The sequence below is a fragment of the Melanerpes formicivorus genome, unplaced genomic scaffold, assembly GCF_026170545.1.
Source record: "Melanerpes formicivorus ecotype bairdi unplaced genomic scaffold, bMelFor1.0.p_v2 SCAF_29, whole genome shotgun sequence".
NCBI classification, from domain to species: domain Eukaryota; kingdom Metazoa; phylum Chordata; class Aves; order Piciformes; family Picidae; genus Melanerpes; species Melanerpes formicivorus.
The window spans coordinates 8683140-8699994 of record NW_027142381.1 but is presented as its reverse complement, the minus strand read 5'-3'; the positions used below and the strand labels follow the sequence as shown (position 1 = coordinate 8699994).

Below are 16855 nucleotides of genomic sequence, written 5' to 3'. Positions count from 1 at the left end.
TCCTTTCTTTCAAGGTGGGTTTGAAATGTTAACAGAGAGGAAGGAGGGGGAGTGAAAAACCAACCAAACAAACAGCTTTCCCCCACCCCCACCCCCTTTGAACTGCCCCCTGGATGTCTCTGTGTGTGTGTGCACACCCCTGCTCCACCAAACCATCTGACCAACCACTGCTTGGGCAGGGAGGACAACTCTGCCTCCTTCCTCCACACACACACACCCCCACCCACCCACCCCCCCAGCAACCAAACCAAAGAACAAATAGAAAACAAAACACAACAACAGCAACAAAAAGCCAGCAACAACAAAGGCTGAGGTTGGTTCCTTTTGTGTGGGGTTGGTTTTGTTTTGGGGAGGGGGGCCCTGATCACCCTGCAAAAGAGTCAACCCTTTACAAGAAGGCCTCCTGCCGAGGTTATATTTATATATCTATATATATGCATATACAGCTATGTACACACAGATACACACATATATAAATATATGGGCTTCTGGGGGGGGGGGGGAGGGGGGAGGGGAGGGGGGGGTGTGGGTTTGGCTCCCCTCTTCCCCCCCCCTTCCCCCTCTCCCCCCATCCTTGCTCTACTCCAAAGGTCTCGATACAGAGATCAGCAAAGTTTCGTTGTTGTTTTATTCTACAAAGAAGCAACACAGAAAAGGGAGAGGGGAGGGGAGGGGGGAGGGGAGGAGGGGGAGGGGAGGGGAAGGGGAGGGGGGAGGAGAGGAGGGGGAATTAAAACTCTCTTTAAGAACAACATAGCCATAGGGTCACCGATTACACAGGGGAAAGGAAAACAAACCAAAGGAAATAATAATAAATCACCGTCAACAACGCCTCTGAAGTGTCCTCAGATTAGCAAAATTCAAGTGCAGAGAGGCCATCCCCTCCCCCCCCCACCCCCAGCCCCCCCTCCCCTCCCCCACCCCGCCCCCTCCTCACCTCCCACCTCCCAGCCCTGCTCCCTCGCTGCCGGCAGGGGCAGGTGGGGGGGGGGTCGCTGGACGGCTGAGGGTCGGCCCAGCCCTGCCTGCTGCCCCTCGCTCCCTCCCCGGTGTCCTCCGCGCGTCCCTCCCGCGGCTGGAATGTTTGGAATGTCGAGGAAAGGCTCCCGACAAAGCCCTCCTGGCTGCTGCGGAGCTCCCCTCCCCTCTCTCCCTCTCTCCCTAGGCCAGCTTGAGCGTGCTGACGGGGAAGGAGGGCATGGTCACCATAGTCACCGGGTTGAGGACCGTCTGCCCCACCAGCTGCGGGTGGTGCACCACCTGGGTGCCCACGGCGGGCTTGGCCATCACGGCCGGCTGGCCCAGGCTGGTGGTTCCGTTCACCGGCTGGTGGGAGATGGTGTGGGCGATGTGGCTCACCACGGGCTGGCTGACGGCCACGGGCTGGGGGTAGAGGGGCAGCTGCTGGCCCAGGTGCGCCATGTGGTTGATGGCGGCGGGGTGCACAGTGATGTGGCCGATGGGCTGGGCGGCGGCGCCCAGCGGCACGGGGCTGGAGGTGGAAGGTGCGATGTGGGCGATGTGCTTGGCCGGGGGGCCCTGCAGCACGTGGTTGACAGTCTGGATGACCGAGGCGTGGGTGGTGGCCGTGTGGGCGATAACAGTCGATTGCACGGTGGAGGCCGCCACCAGGTGAGTCTGTGCGGGCACCATGGCCTGCGGCGGCACCAGGGCTTGCGTCGGCAGCGGGGGCTGCCCGGGGGCCGGGGGCTGCTTCTGCGGCAGGGCGAGGGGCTGGGGCAGGACTGCCGGGTGGTGGGGCGCGGCGGCGGCGGGGACGGCTTTCAGCAGCTCGGGGTGCTGGCGCTGGGGGAGCTTGGGTAGGGAGTTCACTGGCCTGTCGTCCTCCATGTCCTCATCCATGTTGTCTTCGCCCTCTGCAAGAAATCAGAGCAGTGTGGTGGGCTGCACCGCCCCCCGCGCCCCCTCCCCAACAGGAAACCACAGCATCAAGAAGGTTGGCAGAGGCCTCAGAGATCACCAAGTCCAAGCTGTCACCCAGCACCTCCTGACAGCTAAACCAGGGCTCCAAGTGCCACATCCAGTCCCCTCTTGAGCACCTCCAGGGATGGGGACTCCACCACCTCCCTGGGCAGCACATCCCAAGGGCAAATTCCTCTTGCTGGGAAGAACTTTTTCCTCCCCTCCAGCCTAAACCTCCCCTGGCACAGCTTGAGACTGTGTCCTCTTGTTCTGCTGCTGGCTGCCTGGGAGAAGAGACCAACCCCCACCTGGCTACAACCTCCCTTCAGGGAGTTGGAGAGAGCAAGAAGGTCTCCCCTGAGCCTCCTCCTCTCCAGGCTAAGCAACCCCAGCTCCCTCAGCCTCTCCTCCCAGGGCTGTGCCCGAGGCCTCTCCCCAGCCTCGCTGCCCTCTCTGAATGGAAGCTGCTCACAAGCAGAACTACAATCTGCAATGGAATGCAATGGACAGGTACAAAATATACAGCAGTGGCAACATTTACAACTGATGGACAGCACAAGGACCTCCCTGGCCAAGGACCAGGAGCAGCTAATTGCTTCTCCCTTCCCTGCCTCCTTTCCTACCCTGCTGGTCACAAAGGGAAAGGAGAAGACAGAGAAGTTAAGATCAGCCACAACAGAGCAGTGCAGCCAAGGCCAAGCAGAAGCCACTCAGCATTTCCCAGCCCAAGGAAGCCAGGAGAGAGAGATGGTTTTGCACAAGCAGCTTCAGTCTGTTACCTTCTCCAGTGGGGATGTTTAGAGCTGTCATTCTTTTCCTTTTCACACCCAAGAGCGATCTGTTTACATTCTGCCACTTTCTGTCCAAGATCTGGGAATGATTCTTAAAGGCACAGCCTCGAACTACCACACTCCCATAGGACAGGGAAGCAGCAGGGCCCGGAGGAAGCAGCCTCCCTGCGAGGCAGTGCAGGCAGCAGAGGCAACAGCAGGAGGAGTCGCTGAGCTGCAGGCAGCACAGCACCGCCCGGCACGGCACGGCACAGCAGGCTCCACCGAGCCCTGCGGGGCTGGCACACTCCTCCCCTCCCCTCCTCTCCCTGCCTGTGGGTCAAGGATCTAGAGCCAGGCAGCCAGACCGACTCGAAGCCCCAACTAGAGCTGGGAGCTCACAAGAGGCTGAGAGATGTCTCTCAGAGTGAGAAGTCTCACTCAGCAGGCAGAGGCAGACAGAGAGCACCTGGGCTGAGCTGTGCCTGGCTGAAGAGGAGCAGGGTCTCCTTCCCTCTCCAGCTGTGCCCAGGTCGGTACCAGCCCTCCTGCCCCCAGAGCAGGAAGGGAGCAGCCATGGAGAAACACAGCAGCAAGCTCCTTGCCTGGTTCTGGAACACTGACCCTCCTCCAGCCCAGGAACTGAGGAAGCCAGGCAGGAAGGTGCTGACCCCATGGAGATCAGGAAGACAAGCAGGGCACTGCCTGCTGGAGGGCAGCCCAGCAGCAGGGGGGCCAGGGAGCCCCTCCCCTGCACAGGCTCTGTGCTCAGGGCTAGCTGAAGCGACCCTTGCGCGGCAGCCGGCTGCGGGGCTGGCACCGTCCTGATCAAGCTCCCTCCTACCCTTAGCTGCCATCCACCCATGCCTGGAGTCTGCCAGCGTGCTCAGAGGTGATGAGCCTGGCACAAGCCTGAATGAATCAGGAAACTCCAGGTCCTCCCTTCCTGGAATCTGCTGCACCATCAGCCCAGGGCACCCAGAGCAGGCACTGGCACAGCTTGGCAGGCCTGCTGCTGGCACAGCTACGCCTGCTGGAGCCTCCCCATCCCTGGAGAGCAGAGCTCTGTGCACCCACAGGCTGCCTGCTCCTCCTGCTGCAGGGCACTGCTCTGGAGGAGAGCAGCCACCCTCCTACCCCCCAGAAACGTCACAGGGAGCAGCACCTCAGCTACTCATCAGCATCGTTTCTTCCTCACCGGGAATCCTTTTCACACAACGTGAAGGCTCATTAAGCTCCTCAAAGGCTCTGGTGAGCCTTCCTGCACCGACTCCTCCTCCTCTACACGGCTGAGCACCCCCCACACACACCCACAAATCCATCTGGGTGCTCACACAGCAGGCAGCCGCAGCAAGCAGAGACGCAGAGCTGTGCGAGAGGAAAGCTGAGCTCTGCAGGCCAGGATCTCCACAGCCTGACCCTGCAGGCCTGCCCCCTGCAGCTGTCCACCACTGCTGCCTGCTTTTCAGCTCGCTCCAGGCAGGCAGCAGCGGTGCCACCAGCCCACAATGACCTCCAACCACCTGAACTCCTTCTGCCTGAGCCTGACACAAAGAACCACAGAATGAGTCACAGGCTGGAAGGGACCTCCAAAGCTCCCCCAGTCCAACCTCCTCTGCACTCAGCAGGGACATCCTCCACTAGATAGAATAGAATAGAATAGAATAGAATAGAATAGAATATAGAATAGAATAGAATAGACCAGACCAGACCAGACCAGACCAGACCAGGTTGGAAGAGACCTTCAAGATCGAGTCCAACCTCTCACCCAACACCACCTGATCAACTGAACCATGGCACCAAGCACCCCAGCAAGTCTCCTGAACATCTCCAGGGATGGTGACTCCACCACCTCCCCAGGCAGCCCATTCCAATGGGCAATCTCTCTCTCTGTGTAGAACTTCCTCCTGACCTCCAGCCTAAACCTCCCCTGGCACAGCCTGAGACTGTGTGCTCTTGTTCTGGTGCTGGCTGCCTGGGAGAAGAGACCAACCTCTGCCTGTCTACAACCCCCCTTAAGGTAGTTGTAGAGAGCAAGAAGGTCTCCCCTGAGTTTCCTCTTCTCCAGGCTAAGCAAGCCCAGCTCCCTCAGCCTCTCCTCACAGGCTGCCCAGAGCCTTGTGCAGCCTCACCTTGGATGCTCTCAGGGGAGGAGCCTCAGCCACCTCCCCGAGCAGCCTGCTGCGGCTCCACAGCCCCGAGGGCGCTCAGCGCGGATCCCCCTACCGCCGCGCGCAGGGGGGGGAGTGGGGGTGGTGAGGGGAGCAGAAGGCTGGTACCTGATGCAGTGGAGGTAGATGCCTGGTCATCCTCTGGCTGGACTGTCTGTCGAATGATCCTGTCAATCTCCAGGACGTCCATCCACTGGCTCAGCTCGTTCTTCAGCTCCGCCAGGCGCTGCTGCGTCGCGATCTTCTCCCGCGCCAGCCGCTCCATCTCGTGCTCGTACTCCTTCTCCTTCCTCTTTAAAGTCTGAACACAGAGGGAAGCAAAAGAAATGAGAGGAGTAAAGGCAAGCACAAGCCACAGGCACCTGCTCCCTCCCCTGCCCACAGCCCCTCATGCTGCTGTAGAAAGTGCTCAGGTGTAGTTACACCTTGCAAATTCAGCCAGCGGGACAGGAGCTGGCCACAAACCAACCCCAGCCCTGGAGGGTGCCCTTGGCCAACTGCCTTCTGCCTTATGAAGGAGACCTGATGAGCCTCCCAAACTGAAGTGCTTAACCACACCAGGTGCTGGCAGCTGCTGGGGAGGAGAGACAAGTTTGGGGCACAGAAGCTGACAAAGGGATGGTGCAGTTCTGTGAGCAGCACAGCAGTCCTGGGCAGGGAGCCTGGAGGGGGCCAGAAGGAAAAGCACAAGTACTCATTAGCTCCTGAGCCACACACACCACACCAACAGCTCCTGAGCCAGGAGAGGTGGCTGGGAGCTGACAAGACTTTGCCTGACACAGGAAATCCTGAGGTCAAACACCAAGGAGCAGTGAATGCTCTCCTCTGACGATGCTGGGAACTGGAGGCAGCAAGGCAGGGAGCTGCTGCCTCAGCCAGAACAGGACAGAGATGCCAAACACCACTGCTGGGGAACAGGAACCACACAGACCTGAAGGGCATCAGTTCCTGAGCAGGGCAGCAGGAAGGCAACAGCTGATCCCCACAGAAAGTATGGGGTCAGAGGACTTTAAGCCAGCAGTGAGCACTGAATAGCAACAGGACAGAGAAGCTGCTCCCCAGCCCAGCCCAGCACTTACCCTCAGCACAGAAGAGACAAACTGAAGACTCTGCAGACCCACACACAGCCTGCCCACCCCCTGAGGCTCTGGGTCACTGCTGGGATCCTCACAGACCCACACACAGCCTGCCCACCCCCTGAGGCTCTGGGTCACTGCTGGGAGCCTCACTCAGACCCACACACAGCCTGCCCACCCCCTGAGGCCCTGGGTCACTGCTGGGAGCCTCACTCAGACCCACACACAGCCTGCCCACCCCCTGAGGCCCTGGGTCACTGCTGGGAGCCTCACTCAGACCCACACACAGCCTGCCCACCCCCTGAGGCCCTGGGTCACTGCTGGGAGCCTCACTCAGACCCACACACAGCCTGCCCACCCCCTGAGGCTCTGGGTCACTGCTGGGAGCCTCACTCACAGACCCACACACAGCCTGCCCACCCCCTGAGGCCCTGGGTCACTGCTGGGAGCCTCACTCAGACCCACACACAGCCTGCCCACCCCCTGAGGCTCTGGGTCACTGTTGGGAGCCTCACTCACACTTGCCTCAGGGAGCACCAGCCCCAGGGAACCACTTGGTGCTGGCAGAGGCTGCCTGAGAGCCAAGCTCAGCCTCAGCAGGGCAGCAGGGATCAGCCCCAGGCTGCTCTGAGCACACACACTGCTCATTCCCCTCCCAGGTTCTGCAGTCTGTGTTTGATGGTTCTGCTGGGCTCTGATCTCCAACATCAGCCAGAAATAGCTCTGCAGCCTGCCTTTCATTCAGCCTCAGCCAGCACTGACTCAGGGAGCTCCTGCCTCCTCACACTACAAGGACAGCAAAGTGGCACAGCAAAGGGACCTTTGTCCTGGTAGTACCCAAAAAAGGAACTCTTTAAGCTGGCCAAACAATGCAGACCAGCAGGGCACAGCCCCTCCAGAGGTGTGTGTGCAGACAGCTGCTCTCAGCACAGCTCTGCCCCTGGGCAAAAGCCCCCCCAGCTGGGCAGCCTGCAGGCCAAGGGGCAGGCCTGTGCCTCTGGCTGCTCTCTCAGGCAGACAGCACACCTGGGGCTTCTCCACAGCAAGGCTTTGCAGTGGGAGGCCCCAGAGGCCAGGGCTCCCTGGGCCAGCAGCAGAGGCTGTGGTGCCAGGCAGGCAGGTAGGCAGGGTGGGGACTCCAGGACTCCCTGGCTCCCAGCCCAGAGACAGCTCTGAGATGCACACGTGGCTGAAGCCAAAGTCCAGGCTCCAGCCTGAGCCCCAGTTCCCCACTCTGCCTGACCCAGAAAGCCCCAGGGGCACCCTGCTGAGACGTGCTGGCAGCCACGGCGCCGGGGGTGGCACACGGAGGGCATGGGGGAGGCCGGGAGCAAGGTGCCTGCTGCTGTGCCCGGGGTCAGAGGTGCCAGCAGGGAGCTCAGCTGCCTGCCTGCCTGCTCTGGGGAGAGGGCAGCAGGAGCAGGGCTGAGCCTGCAGCCCCTGCCTGCAGCCAGCAGCCCCTGCCTGCAGCCAGCAGCCCCTCTGCAGCCCCTGCCTGCAGCCAGCAGCCCCTCTGCAGCCAGCAGCCCCTCTGCAGCCAGCAGCCCCTGCCTGCAGCCAGCAGCCCCTCTACAGCCAGCAGCCCCTCTGCAGCCAGCAGCCCCTCTGCAGCCAGCAGCCCCTGCCTGCAGCCAGCAGCCCCTGCCTGCAGCCAGCAGCCCCTCTGCAGCCCCTGCCTGCAGCCAGCAGCCCCTCTGCAGCCAGCAGCCCCTCTGCAGCCAGCAGCCCCTGCCTGCAGCCAGCAGCCCCTGCCTGCAGCCAGCAGCCCCTCTGCAGCCAGCAGCCCCTCTGCAGCCAGCAGCCCCTGCCTGCAGCCAGCAGCCCCTCTGCAGCCAGCAGCCCCTCTGCAGCCAGCAGCCCCTGCCTGCAGCCAGCAGCCCCTGCCTGCAGCCAGCAGCCCCTCTGCAGCCAGCAGCCCCTCTACAGCCAGCAGCCCCTCTGCAGCCAGCAGCCCCTCTGCAGCCAGCAGCCCCTCTGCAGCCAGCAGCCCCTGCCTGCAGCCAGCAGCCCCTCTGCAGCCCCTCTGCAGCCAGCAGCCCCTGCCTGCAGCCAGCAGCCCCTCTGCAGCCAGCAGCCCCTGCCTGCAGCCAGCAGCCCCTCTGCAGCCCCTCTGCAGCCAGCAGCCCCTCTGCAGCCAGCAGCCCCTCTGCAGCAAGGCTCTCCAGCAGGCTCTGTGCCCTGGCACGCAGGGGCACCACAGGACAGGATCCAGGCAAGGGCAGGAACCAGGCAGGGACAGACTCCAGGAATGTGGCTTTCCAGGAAGAGCTCAGCAAGAAATCCCAGCAGCCTGCTCTGCACAGCACCAGCATGCTCAGGCAGACTTGGCTTCCTTCCCTGCTGTGAGGGAAGCCTCCCAGCACCGGGGGAGAGCAGGCCTGGGAGGTATGGGAGGCAGCTGCTAATTAGTTACAAACTTTTAATTACTGCAAATGCAGGCAGACCCTTAGTGAGCAGCAGGAGGTGTCCCAGCCAGCTCTGGTGCTCCCTGGGTGCTGCACTGCAGCCCTTAGGAGCTGGCACTGCTCCAAGCCCATCCCGTGGGCTCCAGTCCTCCCCAGGAGCCCCCAGCCCAGGCTGCTCCTGGGGCTCCTCAGCCAGCCAGGGCTGCCAGCCACAGGCTGGGTGCTCTCCAAGGGAGCTGCTGGAGGAGCAGATGGGATGGAGTCTCTGCTGGCACCAGTCATCCTTCAGAAACTATTCTGGGATGCAGCTCACTGTGGATCTCCCTGCCGAGCTGCTGCTTGGGCTGAGGAGGCACTGGGTGTGAGTGATGAACTGCAGCCAGCAGCTCCCTCCTCAGCAGCTCCCTCCCCAGCAGGGTACAGCCCCTCCCAGGAGCTGCAATGGACCTGACCCTGCCCCACTGGCCTCCGTGCAGCACCCACAGGAACCTGCCAGGGAGGGGAGAGGAGCAGGGGGCCTCCTGCCGCTGTACTTCACAGCAGTATGGAAGGGCTGTGTCCCCCCTGCCCAGCCCCCCCAGCAGCCCCTGGGCAGGGGGCCACCAGGCTCTCTGCTGCTGCTCACCCTGCCCACAGCAGCTGCCAGGGCAGTAGAAAGTCCACAGTGAGAGCCAACCCTCAGGCATCCTGCCTTTGCTCACCTACCTACTCCCCAGCAGAAGCAGCTCTGGGGACATGTGCTGGGCCCCAGGCTCTCTCCAAGCCAGGAATGTCTCACCACAGCAGCAGCACCACCACAGCTCCTGCCCCAAGCTCCAACAGAAGCAGCTCCCACACAGACATTCCTTTCACCACACCTCTGGGATCTTCCCCCAGAGCTGGCAGGAGGCAACAGGCAGAGGGGACCCTGCAGCTCCATCAGATCACGTGGAGTTTCAGTAAGAGGAATTGCTACAAAGAGCCAAGCAGCTGTCTTCCATGGTCTGAAACCAAGGCCTGCAGAGAGCTGTGCCTGGGACCCACCCCCCAGCCCCAGCCCCCAGAGCAGCAAGGGTGAAGGTTCCAGCAAGGGGCTGGTACCTGGGATGACAATTCAGCCATCTGCCTGGATCCTGAGGGCTGCACATCCCCAGCCTTGGCCTGAGGCCTCAAACCCTTGCTCCTGAGCTCCTTCCACAGAAGATGCTGCTTTCCTCTGCCCTGTCTTGCAGGGGCAGGGGCCAGGTCTGGAGCCCCCCAGGAAGGCTGCAGGAAGGCTGCACCAGAAGGTGAGCAATCCTGAGGAGAGTTCAAACCAAGCAGCTCTGCCTGGCCCAGGCATGCCTTGGCCATGGCTGCTCGTGGCAGATGCCACCCAGAGCTCCCTGAGCAGCAGAGCTCTGCCCCCCAAAGCTGCTGAGGCTGGGTCTGAGCATGCCCCACGTGTGCCATGGATGGCAGCACGATTCCCCCCAGCCCTGCCCCCATCCCCCCTCCCAGGACTGCTCTTTTCCAAGCAACAAACTCCAGCACAGCCTCTTCTCCTTCTGTTTGCAGAGAGATGGTTGTGGGCTTGCTTTTTTTACCAGGAAGGAGCAGGAGGCCCTGGTTGCCCAGGCAACTTCCACTCTGCAGTGCAGGGAAGCTACAGAAGCTACAACTTTGAAGCTGATTTAGATTTTGCACTTCTCTGCACTTAAAAACATGCCACAAGAGCCAACAAATCCTGGTCCTGAGCTGGGGGAAGCTCATCTGCCCCAGCAAGCAAGAATGGGGCTCCTCACTCCCATGGGAATCCAGCCCTGGCTCTCCCTGGCTGGGGAGTGCTGCAGGGCAGCTGCTGGCTCTGCTGGGCAGGAGCTGATCAAACATTTGCAGCCTTCACAGTTCAGCTCCTGAGCATGGTGTGAGGCAGGGAGCTGAGGCTGGGAGCACAGCAGTGGCTGGCTGCAGGGATGAGGACCCCTGCAAGAACAGGTCTGAAGGTCAGAAGGTGGCAGGAGGGGCCCAGGAAAAGCAGCCTGAGCTGGAAGCTGAGAGGTCCTTCAGTGCTTGCAGAGGAGCCAGGACCTGGCTGTGAGCTGCTCCAGTGCAGCCCCCAGCAGAGCAGCTGCAGGCAGAAGCAAGGGCAGTGGGGCAGAGCTCCTTCATCCAAAGAGCAGTGACCCAGTCAGAATCCATCCATACCTGGCTGTGCTTGTGAGGTGCTCTGCCCCCTTCACAGGCAGCTGCCAGCCTCCAAGCAGCTTCTGCCCACCCAGGCTCCTGAAGCCAGCCCAGCAGCACCGTGGTGCCAGCTCCACCCCCCTGCTCCTTTGTGCCCAAGTGCTGGGGTGGTGCTGGGGTGGTGCCGGGGTGGTGCCCAGCCCCACTGGCTGTTATTTGGTGACCAGACACAGCCCACTGCTGGCCCTGCACTGCAACAGCCCCTTGTCACTGAGGAGGATTTGCCATCTCCTAGCTGCCTGTAATTAAATTGCTTTATTCTTATGGCATGATGGAAAACAATGCCCCCAGGGCTGGCTCTGAGCTCGCCTCCAGAGCTGTGCTGGCCCTGGAGCTGGCAGTGGTGAGGTTTAAAAGCCTCCTCTTGAAAGAGAACCCCAACACCCTCCCCTGACAAACACCACAGCAGCAATTCAACAACACACTTTCAATTACCAGCTCTTCCAGGAACATCTTCCAGGCTGCTGTGGTTATTAGGTGGTGCTCACTGATTAACAATTGCTCATCAATGAGCACTCACCACAGTGATCTGCAAGCCTCAGCCAGATGCCTTTAACCCTCTGCTAGTGGGACTGCAGCCACTGCAGTACAGCAGGGCCAGGGAGGGTTCCCCAGCAGCAATGCCACCTGCAGGACCCCCACAGGAGCCAGCCTGGCAGCACCTCCAGTGCCAGGCTGAGATCTGATCCCTGGATCAGGGGAAAGAAGCTCAGTCCTCAGGGAAAGATCCAGTCCTTGCAGTGACTGCAGTGGTGCAGCACACCTACAGTACAAGCAGTCCACCAGCCTGGCTCCAGCATGGCTGCAGCAACCAAACCCACACAAGGCACGGAGGGACCAGAAGACCTCTGGAGATCCCTTCCAACCCAGACCACTGTGATGCTGAGGAGCCTGGGGGCCGCAAACAGCCCAAGGCTGCCACACTCCCCTGCAGTACCCTGGGGTCCTGCATTGCTGGCAGCAGTCTGGGGCACTCCTCACCAGGCTGACTTTCCTCTCAAGCTCTTCAGGGGTGATGAGCAGACTGTGAGGCTCAGCCTCCAGAGAAGCCACCTGCTCCAGCTCCACCCAGCCTGCCGTGACGGAGGAGGGCCCAGGGAAGCTGGGAAACCGAGGGCTGTCTGCCCCTGTGGAGCCAGGCTGCCCCCAGCCCCTGCCCGGCAGCGCCGAAGGCACCACTGGAGCCTGCCTGCAGAGGGATGCTCCCTGCAGCTCCCAGCCCCAGGCTGCCTGCAGGGCCCCGCAGCGCCCTGCGGCGTGCAGGCAGGGTGGGGCCGGCAGGGTGGGGCCGGCAGGGCGGGGCCGGCAGGGCGGGGCCGGCAGGGCGGGGCCGGCAGGGCGGGGCCGCAGAGGCAGCAGTGGTTCCTCTCCCACTTGTGTGGAACCCCGGCCGGTTGCCAGGGGAACCAAAGCCGTGGTTGCCGTGGCAACCGCTGCCTCTGCTGGCGCCAGGAGATGGAATCCCGCAGCGGTGCCCGAGGGGCGAGCCTGGCACCGGCGCCAGGGACGGGCAGGTCCCGGCCCGAGAGCCCCACCGCAGGCACCACTGCACCCGCACCTGCCTGCACCCGCACCTGCCTACAGCCGCACCTGCCTACAGCCGCACCTGCCTGCACCCGCACCCGCACCTGCCTGCACCCGCACCTGCCTGCAGCCTCACCCGCACCTGCCTGCACCCGCACCTGCCTGCACCCGCACCTGCCTGCAGCCTCACCCGCACCTGCCTGCACCCGCACCTGCCTGCAGCCTCACCTGCCTGCAGCCTCACCTGCCTGCAGCCGCACCCGCACCTGCCTGCAGCCTCACCTGCCTGCAGCCGCACCTGCCTGCAGCCGCACCTGCCTGCAGCCGCACCTGCCTGCAGCCGCACCCGCACCTGCCTGCAGCCTCACCTGCCTGCACCCGCACCTGCCTGCAGCCGCACCTGCCTGCAGCCTCACCCGCACCTGCCTGCAGCCTCACCCGCACCTGCCTGCAGCCTCACCCACACCTGCCTGCAGCCGCACCTGCCTGCACCTGCACCTGCCTACAGCCTCACCCGCACCTGCCTGCAGCCGCACCCACACCCGCACCTGCCTGCACCCGCATCTGCCTGCAGCCGCACCCGCACCTCCACAGCAGCCTCCCCACAGCCCCTGCCCAGCACCACACCAGGGCCTTGGGTTCCCCCTGTGGAAGCACAAGCGGCACGACCCAAGGTGTGGGGAGGGGTCCCGCAGGGGCCAGGTCTCAGCGGCTGGGCAGCAGTCACAGCTTGTGTGTGAGGGAGAGGAGCAGCACAAGCACTGCAGGCTACCACCCTCTGTGCCCACCGCAGCCTCAAAGCCTCCAAAGCTCAGGCTCTAAGCCCCAAGCCTGCAGCAGAGACCACCCCGCACCGCTGACAGCTCTGGCCCCCAGCAGCCGGCAGGAGCTGCTCCCCTCAGAGCAGTCTGGGGTGGAAAGGACCTTTAAAGGTCACTGGGTCCAACCCCCCTGCAGTCAGCAGAGCATCTTCAGCCGGATCAGGCTGCCCAGAGCTGCAATCCCAGGCGTGGCTGCTGCCCTGCAGCCCCCTCCTAGCAGCCGAGGCCATGTGCAGTGTGGCTGAGCCATGGCCCAGCTCTGCCCTGGCTCCCCAGCCCTGCCCAGGCACCCTGGCCCTGCCCTGGCTCCCCAGCCCTGCCCTGGTGCCCCGGCCCTGGCAGGCCCTCAGCAGCAGCCTCCTGAGCCAGCTCTGCCCGGAGCCTACCCAGGGCCACAGCAGGCGGCCAGGGAGCGCAGCTGGGGGTGGCCTCAGCCTCACCTTGGCACTGCAGGGCACAGGGGAGCCCTTGGCTGCAGAGGCTGTGCTGGCTTTTGTGCAAGGACAGGAGGAACTGAGCTGGGCTGGGGCTTGCCAGCAGCCTGAGCTCCTGCAGCCAGCACTGCTCCAGCTGGCTGCAAGGCAAGAGATGGAGGTCTGATAGAAACCCTTCACCCCACAGGAAACCTGCCTGCGGCACGGCAAGCATGGGAACATGAGGCCAGGCATTGTTACTGGCACTGAGCATTGGCCATTGTGAGCACTGAAAGGCTCCTGATAAAAGAGGGGGAAAGAAAAGCCCTTGGGCCACAATCTCTGCCCCAGAGCTCCAGAATCCATGAATCCAGAAGCCCACAACCCATGGCAGCTTGCCCTGGCCTTGCAGATCCAAGGGGTCCCAGCCCCCTGCAGCACTGCTCTCTGGACAAGCAGCTGCCAGGGTAGAGGGGGGGAAGAAGCCAAATCAGGAAGACAAAGAGTAAATTCATCAACAAAGCAAGCAGCACAAGCCTGGAACACTCAGTACAGAACCAGGCCCAGGCCCAGCCATGCCCAGGGCAAGCACCAGAGCCATGCTGGCTTCCCCCAGCTCAGCACAGCTGCTTCCCTCCTCCCTCTGACTCTCTGCTGTTACCTGCAGTGCCCAGGTGTTAAGTTCTCTCTCCCCTCCCCAGCTTTGGTGGTTTTTAAAGCACCTCTGTCACCCCCAGGGAGGCCTCTCTCTCTCTTGGTGCTGATGGATGGATCCCAGACCCTCAGGCCCTGTGGGGTTTGCTGCCTGGGAAGCTATCCCCAAGGAGCTGCTTCCATTAGGCTGGGGTGGGAAATGTGTCTCTGGTAGAACAGACTTCTCTGCAAGCAACCCCAAAGTATGCTGCACTGCAGGGAGTGATGATTAACAGCACAGCTGCTGGACTTGGGACCCTCAGAAAGCCCTTCCTGAGCTATGTGGCCATGTGCAGACAGCAGCACTGGAGGGCAACAAGCAGGGAGGCCTTGGAGCTGCAGCCAGCTCTCCTGCTGCTGGAGATGAGGAGGAGATGAATGTGGAGACACATTATCAGTGCATCTGCTGGCTGCACTGCGCTGCTGGTTCTCCTGGAGGCATCTCACAGCAGCTGCTGTGGGAGACAAAGCAGAGTTTTGGAGGGGGCCTGGGCACAGGACTCCCTTTGTTCATATTCCTCCAGACTTGGCTCAGCCACGGAGCAAGGCCCAGCAGTGTGCTGCACATCAGAGCATGAGCAGTGCCCAGGCCTCAGTGGCAGCAGAGGTGAGGGCTTCCCCTGGGAGAGCAGCACAGCTCAGCCAGGTGATGCTGGGGGGCTGGCAGGAGGAGCCACCACCCTGCCCCACACACGTGGCAGCTGTCCTGGCAGCCCCAGGTCCTGGTGACTCAGAGCAGGATGCCAGCCTCCTGCACCACCTCTGCTCCCTGTTTCTCTATCCTTGTAAGGAGGTCAGTGCTGGTTACTCATACCCCAGTGGCTCCACCTACGGCCCACGGAGCAGATCTGGGTCAGCAGAGGATTTCTCCTGACCTGCCTCCCTCTTATGGCCACGGCAGCAAACCCAGCTGTTAAACATAAACCAGCCCTGGCACCTCTGGGAGGCTGTGGAGCCAAGCCAGGTACCAGGGCACAGATCTCTGCCTCTGTGCTGAAGGGCTGAGGGCTGCAGGCAGCAGAGCAACTCTGACACCCACCCTGCCTGCACACTCCAGGACTTGCACTCCCTCCCAAAGGTGGTCCCAAGGCTGAAGCTGCTCTGCATGGCACAGCACAGCCCCCTGGGCTGAGGTAAAGCCCCGTGGAACTCTTCACTCTGAAGGGGCAGGAAGGTGCCAGCTGCTGGGCACCAGGGGCTCAGAATCACCACACAGAGCAGAATGCAGCAGGAGCTGCCCAGCTCTCTGCAAACCCACCCAAGCTGCACAGCACCAGCAGCACTGCAGAACCTCTGCAGAATGAAATCAATCTTCTTCCAGAGACACTTCCAGAGACCTCAGCCTTTTGGGGAGAGGAGCAAAATAAGAGCTCTTCTTTCTAATGCCAAAGGAAAATGGGGAGGGACTTTTGAGGGTGTCAGGGAGGGGTAGGACTGGGGGGGATGGAGCAGAACTAGAAGTGGGGAGACTGAGATTGGATGTGAGGAAGAAGTTGTTCCCCAGGAGGGTGGTGAGAGCCTGGCACAGGCTGCCCAGGGAGGTGGTGGAAGCCTCCTGCCTGGAGGTGTTTGCAGCCAGGCTGGAGGTGGCTGTGAGCAACCTGCTGCAGTGTGAGGTGTCCCTGCCCATGGCAGGGGGCTGGGACTGGCTGAGGCTTGAGCTACCTTCCAGCCCTGAGAGTTCTATGATTCTATTCACAGCCAGCCCAAGGGAGCCAGTTCCTGGTCTCCTAAAACACAAACCACAGGCAACCATCAGGTACCTGCCCAGCTGGGAGCTGCTCCACACAGGACAACAGCTCCCCTGCCACCACCTCCCTCCTCCAACCACAACTCTCAAGGACAGGATTTTCCCCAGCTGCTCTCTGGAGGTGACCTGAGCAGCCTCCTCCTTCAGATCAAGAGGTAGCTCATCAGGACAGGACCAACAGCCCCTTCAGATCAAGATGTTGCTCATTAAGACAGGGCCAACAGTGCCTACTTGGCAGCCTCATTACCAGGCTGTGGGCTCTCTTTTCTCCTGTGGCTGCTATCCTGGCTGTCCCTGGGTGAACAGCACGTCACCAAGAGGGGACTGGGAGAGCAGGAGGAAGGCCACAGAGAAAGGGACATTCTAAACCTGAACTTGATACAGCACTTGAACTCACAGTGATGTAAAAAAGGAGCAGGACAGATGGAAGGGAAGAAAGCCCCTGCCTGACAGACACTCTTTAGCTGTTTGAGCCACATGTTCCCACCCTGAGCAGCAGGAAGGTCACAGCCCCACCAGGTCACCCCATGGCCTCCACACATCTTCCCCACAGTGACAGGGGGGAAAGAGAGCCAGAGCTGCACACCCAAGTGTGTGATCAGGGCAAGACTGGCAGGGCACATCCCAGGCACAGGCAGTCCCCAGGGAGCTGCATGCAGCCTCCCTCCCTTCCTCCCTCCCCAGCTCCCAGGCAGGCTCTATCAGCATTTACATCACAGCAGAGTAACACTGACATGACAACAGCAGATGAAGCTGATACCAACTTCCTGCTGCTGTACAACAGTCTCAAACCCACCCCCAGTCATTATTCTGCAGATGCCAATGTCTAGCCAGGCTGGCAGTGCCAGCCACCACCCCCAGCTCTGGGGCCAGGGGCTCAGTGCTGCTGCACCCAGGCACACCCGAGGATTATTCTCCCTTGCAACGACTTGCTTGCAAGTTTAATTGCTCAGCAGCTCCTCCAGTGTCACTTCCAAGAGTTACCACACACCCAGGGGGAGCTTTGCTAACCAGCACAGGAACCCAGCCTGCCCTGCAGCCTGTGCCACAGGCCCCTGAGCTCAGCCCTGTCAGGCTCTCGGGGAAGAGCAGAAAGACCAAAGG

General features: G+C 61.8%; 1 protein-coding gene across 1 annotated transcript in view; it reads right to left on the bottom strand.

Moving 5' to 3' along the window:
* Positions 1 to 236: 236 nt before the first annotated feature.
* MNT (MAX network transcriptional repressor) overlaps positions 237 to 16855 on the bottom strand; it is a 41429-nt gene continuing 24810 nt past the window's right edge. Inside the window, exons 5-6 of the mRNA XM_068154892.1 lie at positions 4973 to 5165; positions 237 to 1877 (exon numbers count right to left, since the gene is read on the bottom strand). Coding sequence (XP_068010993.1) covers positions 1162 to 1877; positions 4973 to 5165 — 909 coding nt within the window. The 3' untranslated portion in view covers positions 237 to 1161. The remainder of the gene's footprint in view (positions 1878 to 4972; positions 5166 to 16855) is intronic.